At 46.9% G+C, this 17,537-nt stretch overlaps 1 protein-coding gene across 6 annotated transcripts in view; it reads right to left on the bottom strand.

Moving 5' to 3' along the window:
- The window catches only part of LOC109472278 (transforming growth factor beta-2-like), a 20,057-nt gene extending 3,976 nt beyond the window's left edge, over positions 1-16,081 (bottom strand). For 2 of the 6 annotated variants that reach the window (XM_019771944.1, XM_019771950.1), the window contains exons 1-5: positions 13,408-13,559; positions 9,890-10,403; positions 4,707-4,825; positions 4,030-4,213; positions 1,227-1,337 (exon numbers count right to left, since the gene is read on the bottom strand). In XM_019771944.1, coding sequence (XP_019627503.1) covers positions 1,227-1,337; positions 4,030-4,213; positions 4,707-4,825; positions 9,890-10,229 — 754 coding nt within the window. In that variant the 5' untranslated portion in view covers positions 10,230-10,403; positions 13,408-13,559. Of the gene's footprint in view, positions 1-1,226; positions 1,338-4,029; positions 4,214-4,706; positions 4,826-9,889; positions 10,404-10,622; positions 10,885-11,717; positions 11,836-13,407; positions 13,560-15,071; positions 15,093-15,973 lie in introns of those variants that run through there. The other 4 variants (XM_019771948.1, XM_019771949.1, XM_019771947.1 and 1 more) reach the window with 4 other exon arrangements.
- Between the last annotated feature and the right edge of the window lie 1,456 nt (positions 16,082-17,537).

Genomic DNA, 17,537 nt, shown 5'->3' with positions numbered 1-17,537 from the left:
GGGGGGCATTCTGCGCCCCGCCCCCACCTGCTACACCCTCTGGAAGAAGACATACGTCCCCAAAATTGGGCACATTTCACGCTCGTTGCATACTTGGGTAATGACCGGGCTGCCCCGGGCAACTGATAACGGTTTTATCCCCCCCCCCTCCCTCTGCGCCTGCGCACCTCTGACAGCCGCGAGGACAGACCTCTTTTTCATAAACTTGTGAAGTGATGTCATTTCTAAGGAATCGGGCAAATAAATGTCAATAAATGTCAATAAATGGCGCATTAAAAGAAGAACGAATTCGGCCAATTCGGACTGATATCTAACAACCTGCGGCAACTTTCTCCTGTTTTTCTGTAGTTTTTCCGTGCTGTGTAACTGGCGATTCTTTTCCACCGCCTCCTGGTTGATGCGTATTCACATTCTTGCACGTGATCTTTATTGCAATAACGTGGAAACACCGGACCATAAGAGGCCCATATGCCAACAGGAGCCCGGCTCTCTTCACATCCTAAGCCACCGGATGGCCCAGGTTTCTCGTCTTACACTCATTCACTGATGTGGTTTCTTTGATATTCAATCATGTCAGACTTTTCAAAAGGCCGGTTTTGTCGTTGGTTTATCGGAAATACTTTGGGGGAAGCTATCTTTCTCTGGGCTTATGCTTCTATGTTCCGCCTGCCGCTGCCCGTGTGTCGGTCTGTTATTTGGCGGTTTGTGATACGGGACGGAATGATTGCGGGCTGGGACGGCTGGCCGGAAGGGCTTGTGTGTTATGACACTTGTAACTTACGTATATCCTATTGTAGCCATGTCGGATATCTTCAAACACTGTGAGTTATACCCAGGCCTTTTGTGCCGTGTCCATATCGTGTTTGGGACCAATTGAAGGGATGTTCGGCATTACCAAACGGATAAGTGGGTGCTTCAGACGGATATGTCGTCTGCTTACCTCAGATGAAACATATAGCCTAATAACACGACTTTCATCATAGTTTCCTGTCAGTTGATAGTGTTTCGCACTCCGCCTGTTTTAAGATACGGTATCGGTAAAAATGCACCCTACAGGAAACATCTGCACGCCAAGAACAACCTTAGAGCTGTCCAGTTTAGCAAAGTTACAGTTTCCACGACATACGCCATACCCCAAGGCGCCCCTTTGATTTGCCTACTCAGTTGGAAAAGAGCTGAAGTGACAGGTATAATTTGGAGCTTACTTCCTTACAGCTGAGGCTCACCTGCTATGAAGGTCTGCAGGGTCTCCGGCGTGTCTGAAGTCAGCTCCCCCGCGATGGCGTCGAACGTCCGCCCGAGGCAGTGCACCGTCAGCTCCAGGCCCAGGTTGTTGTCTACAAGGAGACAAGACCGTCGATAAATCGCCAAAAAAAAAAGCAAAAACACACAAGGAAGCCAAATAGACGATAAGGTCACATCTTGCCTATTGGGCCTTCTGTTTATATTTCTTGGCCATATTTCTTCCTCAGGTTGAGCAAATACCGATTATAGCGCAGGAAAGAGCAAACTAGTAGTAATCCTATACACCTGTTACTAAATGTCGCTATACATTACAACTGCTGCTATCAAGTTCTTATGTGTGGCTGTACATGTACTTGTACGTGCTACCCATCGAACTTCAAATGGTCCTGTCAGCTGAAAGAGGCGCACATATATACCGCCTATCAACCATATCCAATATAGAAAGCTTCGAAACAGCAAGCTTCAGTAGAAATGGCTACAACTGGCTACAACAGGCTACAACTGTTCTAATTTCGTGGTACACTGTGTTAGTGACGGCGCATTGAACGTGCACGGCTTTTGCCTCCCGATGGTAACTGTGTTTTGAAGAAGAGTGACTTTCTTCATCTCTCACAACGATCCTTCGGTCGCGCAATGTAATTTTCTGCTACGTGTATTTATTGTTGTACATCTCTGACACTGACTGCTGTACAAGACGCTAAGTAACTCCAGATCACATGTAATCAAAATGCCGTGTTGATCTATGAACGCCTTGCCATGTCGTCACGACAGGGTCACGTTCATCTGACAAATTGCCAGACGAATAAAAAAGGCCTTGGAGAAAAAACCTTGGCATCTCTAATTTCATATGGTGGCGGCCGTAGCAAGGTCAAGAATGAAAATGGTCTTTTCGGCATTTCCGGTATTGATAAAAGAGTGAAACAGAAAAAGGACGAGAAACGGCCGTTTGCTAGATTTTGGACTTCTACCAAGGAGGTTAAGTTGCTAACTTGCCAACTTCCTAACAACTTACAGTGTACAGCAGCATGTGTATATACAGTTGTTATACGCACAGTTCTGCTGGAATCATACCGCATGTGTTGTGGCAACTTTTCAGTTGTTTTTACCACTTCTTGGTGCAAAACAATAAAACAAGTTGGGAAGTCGGGGTATTCTTGGAACTCTGTAGGAATGATAACATTATGTAACGGAGACCATTCTCACACATGCCACTCAGCACCGTGATAGCCGTAAACAAATTGTACCGTGACATTTGTTGGTTTTTGCGGGGAGAAGGAAAATACGAGACCAGGTGATGACCCTACGTTCACTGCGTCTTGTCATCTCAAGTACGTCAGAAGCGACATTCCAGCTCATCCAACGGTGCCGAGTGTTGACGACATTACACCTGTACGGACAGTTCAAAAACATTTCGAGAATACTTCGTCTCCACGCCCCTGACATCACGTCTTCCTCCCGGCTTTGAAGGCCGCTCCGGACCGCTCCTTTGAGTCTGTCGTGGCGCTGATGACAATGGCGTTAACGGTGGCTTTTGCCGGATCTACCGTCTGGTCACCAAAGCAATACCACAAACCACCAAGTTTGGCAACAAATATACTTAATAGGTGACGGTGTTTTATATGGCCGCAAGCGTCGACTGTCGGTATTTTATGGCACAAAACTTCGCCGTCGTAACTTGTGGTCGCAGCAGGTACATATCTAACTACTTGATCTAACTCTATATGATCAGAGAAAACCGTTTATCGGAAATCAAGCTACGTTCATGAACTCAACGACAGCAATTCAATTCAATTCAGGAATTTTAATCTGTGTCAGTAAACGAAGTCTGCTTCGAGCACCACTAGTGCTTCGCCACACTTGGCAAGCATCCCATTTTACATAATGACATTTATTCAAAGTGTCGTCAGTTTGCACGAGTCCTTTGTCGTGTTTTGACATATCGTTTTAGCAGCATCGGCTTTGACAGTGTCCAGAGACAAGGCCAAGATTAATTTACTGGGAGTGTTCCCGTAGCCATGGCAGTTATCTCACATGTCGTAAATCCACGCAAGGTCATGGTTGGGCATCGGTGATGCGACAAGTTCCCAGAAATGGGACTGTACTTGATCAACGTGCCGGATGAACGTGTACAAGAAACACAATCTTGTGTTAGGGGAGAGGGGGCGATCAGAAGGATGCGATCAATGTGTTCTTCCTCCACACGATCCGCTGTTTTAACACAGCCATGTATCCATCTTGGTTTGCGTCGCAACGTTTGGCTCATCAACGAGAGAAGTCTAGTGGACATTGTCAGCGAACACTACACACATTAGAGCACGAAGTAAATATCTGAACCAGTCGCGCCGTGTTCTATCTGACCCCTTCTCATAACATCAGAGAAAACTCCTAGCAAAGGTCCAAATATTTACACTGGTTTCTTTGGGGGAAGGCAAAGAGACGAGGAGAAATGGGATCTGTGTGAACTTCTCACAGCTGTATGCAGGTGAAAATGAATGGATGGATGGATGGATGGAAGGATGGATGGATGGATTGATTGATTGAAGGATGGATTGAAGGATGGATGGATGGATGAAAGGATGGATGGATGAAAGGATGGGTGGATGGACGGACGGATGGATGGATGGATGAAAGGATGGATGGATGGATGGATGAATGGATGGATGAATGAATGAATGGATGGATGGATGGATGGATGGATAGATGAAGAGAGGAATGGAGAGATATGACGTGGGATGACGTGATGCGTGACAGATGGAATGAGTAAGGAGAGTAACGGATGAGTACCTGTTTTGAGGAGCCACTCCCTGACTGTGTTGGTGATGTCGAAGCTGAGCCAGCCCTTCGCGCGGGTCTTCACCAACTTGCTGCCCAGGTAACGCTGCCGGGGACTGCCCTTGCCGTTCACGGGCGGCAGCAGCTGGTGCAGCTCGATGCGCTGCTCGGGGAGGTCCGCTGTAGGGTTGGCAACCTGGAACGGCAAGGTAAATCATGGAGGTTCATCTTAGTCGATTTTACATAGTGACAAATTAAACTGTCCTCCAACTCAAGGAAACTTCACACGAAAAATCACCTGTCTACAGTACCTAGGCCAGATAGCTGATGAAGACCGAGAGATTTGGTTGAAAATTCCCGTGAGTCAAAATCGCCTTGAGCCGGAGAAAAAAAGCAGTCATCCACAACTGGAATGGGGTATGACGCTTTTATTCGTCTCGCTAGAAGTGCAATGCGGCTCCGCTACAGCTTGAGTTTTCAGCCAAGCACTATGACGGGGTCTTGATGAGTGTGTTGGGTTCTTTGATGCTCAGAGGTTTGACAACTGAAGCTCACCCCTACACGAAAGGATAACTGGAAACCACGTGTACCTGTGTGTTTCTTCTCATCTTTGAATTTTTCTTGAAGTAAGTATCATTTAAAAAAGATGACAAGTATCATTTCAATGATGTGCGAGATAGGTGGCTCACCTGATAAATTCTAAGTTCTGCCTCTGTGACCTCAGACACATTCTGATACAACGACTGGACGTCAAACTTGAAGAACTGTGAGAATCGCTTCTCCAGCCGGATGCTTGTGTACGCATTTCCTGTAGCAAAGGCGAGAAAAGGCGCAAGGATAAGGTTAACTCATAATACGTCATAAGATGATGCAAAAAAAAACCGGCAATATATATATACTATTCTACACTCGTCCTTAACAAGCACAGGATTTGTGTTACCAAAACTGGGCCGTCTTTTTTTTCGAGCTGGACGCCCAATAAAATGGGATCATTTGTTGTTGTTGCTACTTGGCATTTCGGGCCCAAGTAAGTGCTATTGTTGTTCATTAGGAATTTTCGTTTTCCATATGATGTGTCTCACTGTCGAATATATGGAATTTTAACATTCCGTACAATTTAACGCAAAGAAAAGTCCATCGCACAGTCTGTAAGCTGACTGTCTGTGTATTCTGCTGCTCTGTCTGGACAATCGGTGGCCGTGAGGGGTCGTCTAGACTACAGAAGAATGCAACAACAGTAAACATGGTTACACAACAACAGAGAAGATGTCCCCCAGTGGACAGGTCTTCTGTCAAGGTCAGAAAACTTGAACTTGAACATGACGTCACGAAAGAGTCGTCTGACGTTCCCCTAATATCGATCTGTCTTGACAAGAAAACGTGACAACTACATCTAGAAAAAAGTAGAATGGACCCGTATCGACGTTTATTTCGGTAATTTGGCTGTTCTGAACTCAACAATGGAACAGTAACAGTAACAGTAGGGGAGGTGCGACCAAGGCAATGACCTTCTCTCAGAGCCAGTTAGGGCTAGTCATCAGAGGATGTGATTGTATAATCATGTGATTTATGGTATGAACTGATAGCGTGATTGAAACATGACAATCCTCTCCTGAGACCCCGCACGGAAACACACCAGGACCGTGAGTGATCCACGGTTCTTTTTATCATTGCCGAGTGTGGACGGTGTGCCTTTGGATGGGGTCATGATTCAGACGGACGATTTCTTTTGCGGCGACGTCTTCTAAATGTCGGGCGGAGCATGTTTCCTCTCCTGACCCAAATATCCGCTTCTGCCCATCTGCCGCGCATCTCCTGTGCAGAGAACCTGGCAGCTGCAGATAAACCTTTCAAACTCGTCTATACTTGGCAATCAGACAGATATCCAAAAATACACAGAGATCAGATATTTTGGGCGCCAACTCACGACCTAAAGGATATAGCAATTTTGGAGGCGATTCACTTGACATTTCGACAGTTTGGCTCATCATCCGCTCTTATTTCCTTCCTTCCAAATAATTATTGGAAATTTTGACTCATCCTTAGACCTGTGGTTGTGCTGTATAGGTCGTGCGGAAGGTGGCTGATGCGGAGTCTTGGCAGGCCGTCACGTCTGAGGGCAGGGTCAGCGCCCCCCAGCGGCCAGCCGGCTGCTGCCTCAGGAGTTCTCATCTGATGAGTGTGAGGGGTGGCTACAGTCACACTGCGAGATGACTAAAATTGATTTCTGATCACAGATAAACCACGCTTTCTCATATTGACTCATAATTTGTCAAGTCAGACTAGTTTTTAATGTCTGCTCGTTTACGTAGCCAGAAATCCAAGTCTAAAGGAAAGGGCAGCAAGGCTCTCGGCAGACTTAGATGGAGAAATGCAGAAGTCTAATTATGTTTATATACGTACATAGAGTTATGCACGTCATTTCTAAAGCCTTAAGTCGCAGATCCCCCATCAACGCTTGTATGCGAGACGAGGGGAGAACTTCCCGGAGACTTAACGATCTTTGACAGGGGCTGCTCAAGTCGTCAAGATTCACAGATACTCAGATAGAACGAGGTTAACTTTGATCAGTGGGGATGAAGCTGAAACGAGATCCCGTTTTTGTGAGTCTGGCACACGCGCAGGTGACGTCTCTGCGGGCCACCTGATGTTTGGGCGGAATTCTTGGCTGTTAACCTGCTGGCCTTCTGAGATTCTTCACATGCCTGGAAATTGAGCGATCGCTTGTCTGTACCTATATAAGTTTCGATCGCATAGTCTGCCTTCCTAAGCCGCTGACAAAAGTTGTTGCCAATTCGGGTCCAGACTGTGCGCTGGCACGCCGTTCCCACCCGTACAACCCCATTAACGCTGAGAATCTACTTAAAAATCTCGAGAGCCGACTGCAGCGTGGTTGATGTATTGGTCGGATTTCTGACAGAACGGGTCGGGATTGAGGTATTATTTTGTAAACTGTGTGCAAGTTCATACACTCGTCTCCAGCTGGGCCCTGTCATTCCGAACGCAGGAACATGAGACTCGTGTTTTCTTATTCCTCACAACCTTGCCGGGCACGACGCAGACCTATCTGCTGTGGGTCCATAAAGAGAAATATAAATCTACAACGTTTAACGGGTGGAGACACGAGCGAATGTCTGTGTTTACTGTTTCACTAGGAATGGCGTCTACTTTAAGTACTTCCAGCTTTTGTTTCTTTCCAACTTTATAAACAACGGCAAAAGTTTACCCCAAAACTTGCGGTTATCTTGGCAAGCGCCGCTTTTTTGTTCTCGATACCGCACTGTGAGATGGAATCAAACTTTTCCTGTTTCCTCCTGACTTCTGACGACATCTACCTGCGTCTCTGCACCAGCCATAGAGCAGGTTGGCGTCATGTCGTGTTTGTTGTTTTTGTAACTTGTCATACATTTGTAAGTATCCAAAGGTAATGACAGTTTCAAGCAGTGCAACAGATCAAGAGCGTGTGGCTCGAGGCGACGTTTGTCCGAGTCGTGTTGATCGACTGTCCACTAGAGAGAGAAGTGAAGTGCTATGGAGAAATAAACTTGTTCACCTGCATGGTGTAGACAGGTATGTGTTATAGGGCATGTACTGAGCAGTACGAACGTCTGTCCGGTATCACCGAGGGCACAACATGGCCGCTCATGATCACCTTCTGTGTTTGTTTCCATTAAGACTGACTGTGTTAGCCTGGATACTGTTCTCGTTCAGCTTTAGCCCATAGAGATAGCGGCTTAGGCCGAACAAGGCCGGTGTCCAGACTATAAGAGAGTGTGCGCTGCACTTTGCCACTTTTAGGGCAATGTGTCGAAGACGATGACGCGGGAGTTATCATGAAAAGGCTCCAACAACTTGATATCTTACTGCAGGACAAATCTGCCACGAGTTTACAAGGACAAAAGGGCGCCTGCACTTGATTGTTTACGTCAGCTCTCTCTTATGTAGGGCATCCGACTGACCTTTAGGTCCTTTGTCGCGGACTTTCAGATGACGCCGATAAGGCAGGCATCTTAATGACTTCAAAGAACAACCCTCAACCTCCACTACATGCAGCAGCACGTAGACATGCATCTTTTTGTACCGGTCCAATGTTTTTGTTAGATCCTTGTGGTTTTACCTTTTTCGTACACCAGAGAAGACATGTGGGCAACAAAATGACACTGTGGCAGGCTTAAAACTTTTGATGTATGAACTACTACCTCACGTGTACCTGTTGGTATAAGCTACCTGTTCATCTTATCGACTAGAGGCATCTGGGCAGATAGATTTTATATCACAATCATTTTCCCCGTGAAGCGTACTTGAAATTGGTCCATTCCGTTTCCCCAAACTCCAACAAGGATTATAACAAACCCGAGGGATAAACTTGAACCCGGTCCTGCAGCGGTTTTTCCGCCTGAGGGGAGGGGGATTTCCGAGGATGGATTGAAGCCAACTTGACCATCACATATCACCCGTCTTATATATCACGGATGCCTATAAGGGAATCGGAAATCTCTTTGAAGCGTCAAATCTACTTCATTGCAACAGGCTATTAGAGTCTTCTCAGTTAATACGAACCTATTTAAACCCACCAAAGGAAATAACGGACTTCCCCGCCGCCAATGATGCGGATCCCGATCTCAGCATGAAACCATTTGGACCTGCTGCTGATAACAGCTCTCAAACAGCTCCTAATGCCGAGAAGTAAATAAACGTTCTGCAAGGATGACTTTCGCCTTCCGAAGCTAAAGCTCGTCTCATGCGTGGGTTAAAAAGAGCTGTTTTCATCTTTGGAAGTACCAGTTTCGCCTCGGGCAAGATAAGTTGGTTTAGTCTGAAGCCTGCTTGATGTATATTAGATTATTGTAAAGAAAGGCCTTCGAATTGCTTCAATTCACTAGCTTGACAAAGACGGGATCTCGATCATTTACACGACAGGCTCAGTCAAACACGAGAAGATTGACAGTCGCCACGCTGCTGAGTATACAGTGCGTTTGATTGCCAGTACAGATGTTTTCGTCGATCGATTTGCCGGGTTGAGAAATCTGCCCTTTCCGGTGGGCATTCCCGGTCAGCCTTGAAGTGGCTGGTCGCTAGTTCTGCGGCCGGAACGACAGTCATCCAGCCCGGCAGTCCGGGTCCTGACTTTTCTTTGACTAAGTAACAATGATCCGTCTAATATACACTAATACATCGCCGTGGGACTCGGACAGGCCAGCGCAGTGGATTTGTGAACCCGGGTTCACAGTTCCATCATGACGTCACTTATCTTGATGGTTTACAGCTTGAGAAGTTGTTTAGTCAGGCTAGACACGTTGGACAGTCTTTTCGACAGCTGTAGCTCCTTTTAAACTCATAAATCAGGAACGGAGAGACGCAACTTTAGCGTGTAGAAATTATAAGGAACTTTGTTCACTATTCTTAACGGAATTTTGTCGCAAGGAAAACAAGTCTGTGGGAACTACCAGAGGTATGCAACTTGACATTGAACTTGAAGCCTGCAGGACGCCTCCCCTTGAGGAGACAGGCGCGTCGACGTCTATAAAAGCGATTTTTGTAGGGCGACCCGCCGGGCGCTGACCCATGCAGGCTGTCCTGAGTTATCGGCGATCCTGATTTCCCTAGATCTTCCTTATCTCAAGAATCAAACACACGGCGTGATAACTCACCAACATGATTGACTCGGACGGCAACACGGACTGGAATGGTTTAGGATTGCGCGGTATTTCCCGTCGCTATTGAAATGGTTACAGATGTAATGGAAGCCTGCTCGAAACTAAGAGTCTGGTCGCTATACCAACGTTTTTGCAGCCTTATTTGCACATATCAAGCAACAGACATAAACACCACACAATACAGACACTGTAGAAGACAAGTAGAACATGCCTACCTTTAGACGGCCAATCTGGCACCAATGGGAATCTTGTTACTGTCCGGCCATAGTACTCTTCTTTGACCCAGTCTGTGCATAGCTCCTCCCGCTGGCGACTCTGCTCTGCCAGCAAGTCTCTGGTCTGATTGTACACAGCTATGATATCGTCTGGTGTCTCCGCGGGGCCCGGGTCTGTAGGAGAATCGCTCATCCCCAGTTTGCTGAGAATCTGTCCCTTCACTGCGTGTATTCTCCTCTTCTTGTACTCCCCTATGTCCAGGCGGCAGTTCGCCGACGAGGAGACCACGGCGTTCAGCAGAACTAGTCCCGAGAACATGTACCCTACCAGCGGGCGCATCTCGCAGTCTTGTGTCCCTACACGCAGCACGCTAAACGCTGACGAGCCCCTCTACACGTGCCGGTCCACGACAAGAAGGCAGGAAGGTCCTGACGCTCTTGAAAAGCTGCCAACAAACACAGACTGCAGCTCCGCTCTGCTCCCAGTCCGTAGCGCCGCCCGCGGTCGTCAGCTCTGGAAACAGGGGAATGTTATGTTTTATGATATTATGTATTAGTCGTGTTGAGAGACCACTACTGATGTAGACAATACCACTTGACGGGAGCGCTGCCTACTAAAACACTGTGGTCCTGCAACAGTGCATCCTACAAGTGTCTAAGCCAGACTAGCTCCTCGCCGACAAAGACACGACTTATAAACCATCTCCTGGAAGTGGACTGGGCCGTTACTCACTGGCTGTACGAGACAAGTCGGGGGTGTAACGTGAGTAGAACCGATCGACGTGGGCAACTCCGACGGCGCGGGCTACACTAGGGCATTTGCGGGGGCGAGCGCCGTCTGTTGACAAATAATGACGTTAGGACCAAAACTTCCAAAGCTCGTCCTCCAATCCTGGCAGCTGAGAGAGAATTAAAGCCACTTATAGACCTGAATAGAACTGAAGTGACGAAACTTCCCTTTTCTCCTTTCGTTGCGGATATAGACTAATTTGGAATGTTTATGTTTACTTCACGTTACTCAGTGCAATCCCTAGGGAAACAAAATAAAGGAAAAATAAATCAAACGTTCCTCGTTACAGGGAAAGTGATCAAGCTTTCCTGTTTTAAGTCATCGATCCGGGAACGCCCAGTCTTAAACATTCGAACCGCCCCCTTCCCCGGTGCGATTTGGTTGGTCTGTGAGTTACTGGCCTTGACAGTGAACCACGCTACGCGTACTGTGAAGTCAGGTCGCCTCCAGGCCGCTCCAGTAACCAGACCTTCTGTAGCACTAAAATAACTGGACTTCGTGCCGTACAAAAAGGGCAGGCTGACGGAATTTCAAACAAAACACATCCATATAGACGCCTGAAAAAGCCATGGGACAGAGGCAGATCATATATCACGATCCTACGTTCAACTTGAACTCATAAAACAAACCGCGGTGCTTTCCCTCGGGACTTACCACGCTCAGCACCCAGGTGTTTTAGATAAGAGTACACGGTGAACTTTGAGGTGACATGACAATTCAGGAAATACATGTCACCGATTACATTGGACGACAAGAACATAGTCACATTGGGGCAGGCTAGCCTACTTCCGCGTAGTAAAGGGCGTGTGTATTTATCTGAAGACGGTTTCCTACGAATTGGCTTCAAGCCTTGAAACTACTAAGTCCTTCTAGATATAATGGAAGCCAGACCACACTACAAATTTTACTCGGCTTTTTAACTAACCAAAAATACATCGGCGTTTACTCTGAGCTAATTTAACTAGGTGGCAGACACAACATCGCTTAATGGATGGCGAGAATTTTCTCGACATGTGAAAAGCTAATTTACCGGTTTACCGTAGGTTCATCGGGGGATCAGCGGGCGAGCCGCCGCCGGTCTCAGCGGGACGAGGCGGTAACGTCGGCGGCACCCACGGACGGCTGACCTTCCCTGACTGTAGCCTGTTACCTTCTGAAGTTATGTCTGAGGAACTGTTTTGGTAATCTGCCCGTGACGACATTTGACCATACACATACACAGAGCTTTGACTCTGTCCATATTTAGGACATATTGACATCTCGGGGCAAGTGTCACTGGCACAGCGACAGATAAGACGGTTATTATTGACATCGGGCTGTACAGGTTATAACTTCACTCAATTTGTTCTGAGCCCTGGTACTCAATGTTCAGGGTAAAGAAAGGAGTCAGCAACGTGAAAGGTGTGTTAATATGAGAGGAAAGCTGACACCTCTTTATAACACGAAAGCCAAACAAAGTTACGCTTTAGAATATTAGATTGTTCTCGTAGTGTATTGGACGATTGTTGGCTGACACATTGCCAGGTTACATGTGCGACATGTGCCCGGGTCGTTCTAGCTCTGGGGTGATCAGATTTCCGCGGGTATGGAGAGCGTCCGTCATCACAACATGCACGGGGAGAGCTTTACCAAGGATCAGGGTCTCAGAGCGGGGATGGCAACCTTTATCAACCGTGCCTACAAACTTCGGGTCGTTTTGGGGCAGGTGGCTGTTAGTCACCTGTGAACCCAAGCCACAACAAAAGCCGCCGTGCACGCTCTCTTAACGTGTCGGTCTGGCATTTCCTGTTGTGATATACGACGGTCGCGGGCTATGGTTTTATTGCACGGCTATAGTTATAACTTATAAGACATGGCCATCAGGACGTTATGCTCTTTTCTCATATATGTCTACCTCATTTATTCTCTGTACCGGGAGCTGCTATAGAACAGTGGACTGTAGTCATTCCTACATTCCCTATTCTTATTGCCTCACCAATATTATCTTCCTACGAGTGCCACTGTCTAACAATGATTTATTGTGTAATGTTATCTGCATTTTGAAGAGGATCAACAAGTCCAGACGGGGTCAAGTGCGTGCCCCCGTATCATATCAAACGTACGGCCCCAGTAGGCTACCTGTCTGACATATCTGGGCCATGGAGCGGCGGCCCGGCACCCAAGTTTAGCACCGACCCCCTGCACGTCAAGAAAACAATGATGTCACTTCCGTTCTTCGTTTCCTGTTCGACCTGCTCGCTTCCGCTTTACCATAGCGCACGCGTCTGGCCAAGAATGTGGCCAAACAAACACGCATATTCAGTTACCCTAACCGTACAGTATATACACGTGATTGAAGATCATACCAGGCCGGGACGCTTTAATAATACTATGGAAACTTGTGAAACGCCGGTTAAAGGCAAAGGCTAAACTCGCTCCACTGCGCTTTTGCAGCAGAAGGTCAAGGATGTCCAACATTGACACAAAGATTTGGTGAAAAAAAGCCGCCACCTGAAATTTTTAACTTCTAAAGGTAGCTTTACAACATCTGGGAGACATTCTAACGATGAGTAATCTAATTCAAACCATATATGTAGTCCTTCGCCAATTGGAAAAGAAATATCATCAACAGGTGTTTTTTTAAGCGTTGTTAACAAAAAAATAGACTGGTCAGCGTTGGCGTGGTGAGGAAGTCAGATGAATCAGCTGGCCAGGGTTCAGAGCGGTCACACCTCACATTTCACCTGACCTGAGATCCTGCCGTGTGGGCCGGCAGACGGCACGACGCCGTGACCCCTGACCTCCGGCGTAACGTCCCAGACAGGACCGGAAAACGTACGGCCAGGGCGAGGGCGAGGCCGCAGCGACAGACGGCACGGCCAAAATCGTAGGTGTCCTCCCCAGCCGCCGCCGCTGAATCAAGTTCCTTGTGTACGAGTGGGGATTTCCCCATCCACAACAACGACTACGCACCGCTGCCAACCGCCAGATTTTTGTGGTGTGTGGGTGTATCGACACATCACGTTAATTTTCCGGCGAAGGAAAATAAACCCCTCCGTCATGATATCGTATGACCATAAGAATCTGAATAACGCTACGAGTGTGATTCCTTTCCTCTTAACTATCTAAATTCCATTTGTTGGGAAATAGCGCATCACAGGAACCTACTCATCATCATATATTCCTCAGGAAGACGTTTAGACGGTGTGAAGCTAGTGGAAAGAAAAGTTCACATTTCTGTGGTACGAATTTTCCGTCCGTCTGTATGATTAAATGCCCCTGGGTGAGACCAGAACGTCAGGAAAGAAACAGGCCAGTGACGGTGCAACGTCCGCGAAACAAGTACTTAAGAACCCGACAATTATAGCCTTAAATGGTCATCACAATATTAGGGAAATCGCGCCGGAAAAGACGTAGGCAGGTGCTTTGTTGTTGTTGTTTGATCCTGCTGTTTACTCCTTGACCACAAACAGGTGAAGGCTGCAGCTGGTGGTTGAACACAGTAGTGTCCGGATCGAGAACAATGCGAAGTAAAACCAAGGTAAAACCAAACATGGGCATAAACCCAGATGCACCATGACCGCAAGTCAACTGGCATGTTCTAATTGGTAAACTTTTAGGTGAAAAAAGCAAAGTTTCGCACGACTGTTTTTGGTACCATCAGCGTGAAAATGCACTTTAGGATCAAATACAGGTGTCTCGTAAACATCCGCTGCCAAACAAGGTGTGAAACAGGTATAAGATCGATGTTTGATACAACATTGAACATTGGAACTATAGCTTTAAGTTGTGGGCGCCGCAATTCCAAAACTCTGAATTCGTGTATAAGTTTGGCGCCGTGATGGAAGTGGATAAGTAGAAACAATCAGCTAGTACAAAGCCGCTAAAAGGACAGACTACAAGACATGGTAAAAAATTAACATTAGGCAGTCGTTGTTAGAACTCATAAAAGTGAATTTGGGGAGGACACCTATCGGAGGGAGGTGACTCATGGTTTAAATCGCGTAGTGGGCTTGACACGTATCACGACATAGACTACATACAGTCAATGTAAGGTCAATCTATCACAATAAACACAGCGCGCTGCCTTAAACTATGCACTTTTTGAGAGATCATGCGGTCATACACGACAGGATGGCTTCTAATCCGACGACATCCTCAGTCATAACACTTTCACAACTTTCTCTGCTGACGACCTCTTGTGTACCACCCGGCCTGACACGGCTGACCTGCGCTGACTCATTACAGTAAACATCATCTTAAGGACCTAGAGCTCCTTAATCTCACCAAAGGTGCCATTAATGACCATAGGACGCCCTCTAGACTTACAACTTGATTTGTGCTGCTCGTGCTAATTGTCATTGGCTTATCTATAGACTCAACGCGTGGAAATAGCCAAGAGAAAACCCTTACTTGCACAAAAATAGCTCCCGTCAGCTCCCTGCCCGGTGCAAGTTAAACTTGACTCGGTTCTACCCGGGGGGACCTCACCGCGCGGTCAGCGTGCCATGTCGTGTAAACAAGCAATTCCGCCGCCCAGACATCAGACAGACCATCTCCGCTAGGAAGGGCGAGGTCTAAGATGGCAAATTAAAAACTTATTCATCTTGGCAACCTTGTCGTGGATTGAAAGGCAAAAATTGCACAAGAGACAACCTACATCTTCTGACCCACATCCCCAAACTTCCTTCCGACGGAACTCTGGTCCTTCTTGATAAAGGCGCGAGGCTGACACGATACAGTTCTCCTCCACTCCGCGGGGGGTGCGACTGCATCCTTCAATATCTCAACCAATTACTCTTTTTTTAAGTATAAAAACGGTTTATTATGGCATTGGTTATCTGAGGCCTGGACGTGATACTATTGAATATTCATTTGATCATCTCTGCATCATATTGCACCGGTGACGTCTTATCAAATCAAGGATACGTAAACATTTTGGTACGTCGAAATTCATGTCTGGATGTCCAGTACGGTTTGTGATAAAAGGATATGGCCATGTTGTTGACGTTTTCAGTTCTCAGTGGGAGCAGAATGTAAATACGTCTTCTTCTATGACGTCATCGACTTGAGCATATTTATCTACAGTTATCGGATCTGCTTCAGGCAGACTTTGGAGCTGTACAAAACTTAACGCATGATTAGCTAGTACTAGTGCAGGGCCTGTACGCATGGGTTCACCCACACAGTACAGCAGGCTATTTCTACAGGGCAAAACTGATGACATCCTAGTGCAGATAATAGTCGGACCTAAACCCTCCATCATAAACAACTACTCTTGTGCAGTAGGAGAAACGCCCCAGTACATGACTTACCTGGTAGTTGCCCCGTGTGTGCTGTATTCTGATACTTCAACCACTATGATATCTAGTCAAGAAGTATGATGTACCCCAGTACTGGTGAGACTGCTGCTGCGATACAACTTAGACACAACAGAACAACTGTAAGACTACACAACTTGACTGAACCTCGAGTGACACTTCCTTTATATATACACTTATCATATTCAGCCTGACCACATGCTGACAGGCAGACAATATTGATTCAAGGTTGAGGTTTGATGCAGAGATGTAGCTCGTGTGTATGGTCCAAAGTCTTGCGAGTACTTATGAGATCATTGCATCTGGGTGTCTTAAATATGAGCTATTTCTGAAATAGTCATTCGCGCATGCGCAGAGAAAGTTCTGTGCTGGAGAGTGAGGGTTGTGACGCCGACCCGTGGGAAAGTACACAGAGACGCCCTGCGGCAGGCCGGTCACCTCGGAAAACCCTGCAACGTCAGGTTTATTTTAGGAAACTACGGCGGCGGTTACAAGAACCCGTGGGCGCTTCGCAGTTGACCGTCAAGCCACGTCCTGACGTCACGCGGCGGTGGAAGCAGGTCTCCCGCGTGTCAGCCAGATGTGAAGCTGGCGGGGATTGGCGGAGGGGAGGACATCAGACGGCGCACAAACATTGGGCCTGGTCCAGGACACGGGGAGACGCACCACGGAGGGGGCGCGCGGATCATGGAAAACCCCAACAGACAACGTGTCATTACAAACTGTGACTTCACCAGTACCCAAAATACACGCTGTTGGTTCAATCATAGGATATTTCCTACTCTTATCCAAAGTCCACACAACTTGCTACACTGCAAGCACTGGTCGGGATTTGCGTTTTGTTGACCTGTGTGTGATCTGTGTGTACTTTGTGGCGATTGTGAATCACCACCTATAGCACTACACAATGTAAGAACTGTCTGATGTCTTACAGCAGAAAATCCGCGTAATTCCATTACGTCATCTGAAGAGATGACTTCAAATGGAAAGGTAAACAGAGGATTTGTCCCATGGGAAGTTTGGTTAGTGTCCTGATGCGGACCCAGCTTCAAACAGACCTCTGTAAGCAGGGTCAGTGATCAGGGTGATGTCATGGGAACGTCTTCAGTAGCCAGGGGAGACCGCCCTGGTTTCCTTTCTTACCGCCTAATGAACCTAGAATATCAAGGAGATGAAGTTAAATACATTCCGCGCATTTCGTTAAGTAGTTGCTGATTTCGGATCAGGGCATGTATTATCATTCCGGTACTTCTGCTTTTTGACGATATACAAGAAGCCAGTAAGCGTAAGGCAACACAGAAAGGGTGCCAGGCTCGGTAGTGATTCGTAAGTGGTGGTGGAAAGTAGGGTCACAAGTTCAAACAGATCAAAATTGTTTTGGTTTAAGCCACAGGTTTATCGGGTGAACTTGTAAAATTGTCTTTCCCGTGGCGACCAGTGGAAGAATAACTGTTCTACAATGACCTAAAGTCCATCGTCAAGTGCACACTGTTGAACCAGATCAAATGTAAGGTTTTCGGCACCCCAATCCGATATGTAATGAACAAAAATGGGCATT

This window comes from Branchiostoma belcheri, unplaced genomic scaffold (genome assembly GCF_001625305.1).
Source record: "Branchiostoma belcheri isolate BF01 breed outbred unplaced genomic scaffold, Haploidv18h27 scaffold27, whole genome shotgun sequence".
Taxonomy (NCBI): domain Eukaryota; kingdom Metazoa; phylum Chordata; class Leptocardii; order Amphioxiformes; family Branchiostomatidae; genus Branchiostoma; species Branchiostoma belcheri.
The sequence above is the reverse complement of the archived record's forward strand: the minus strand, read 5'-3'. Positions and strand labels throughout refer to the sequence as shown.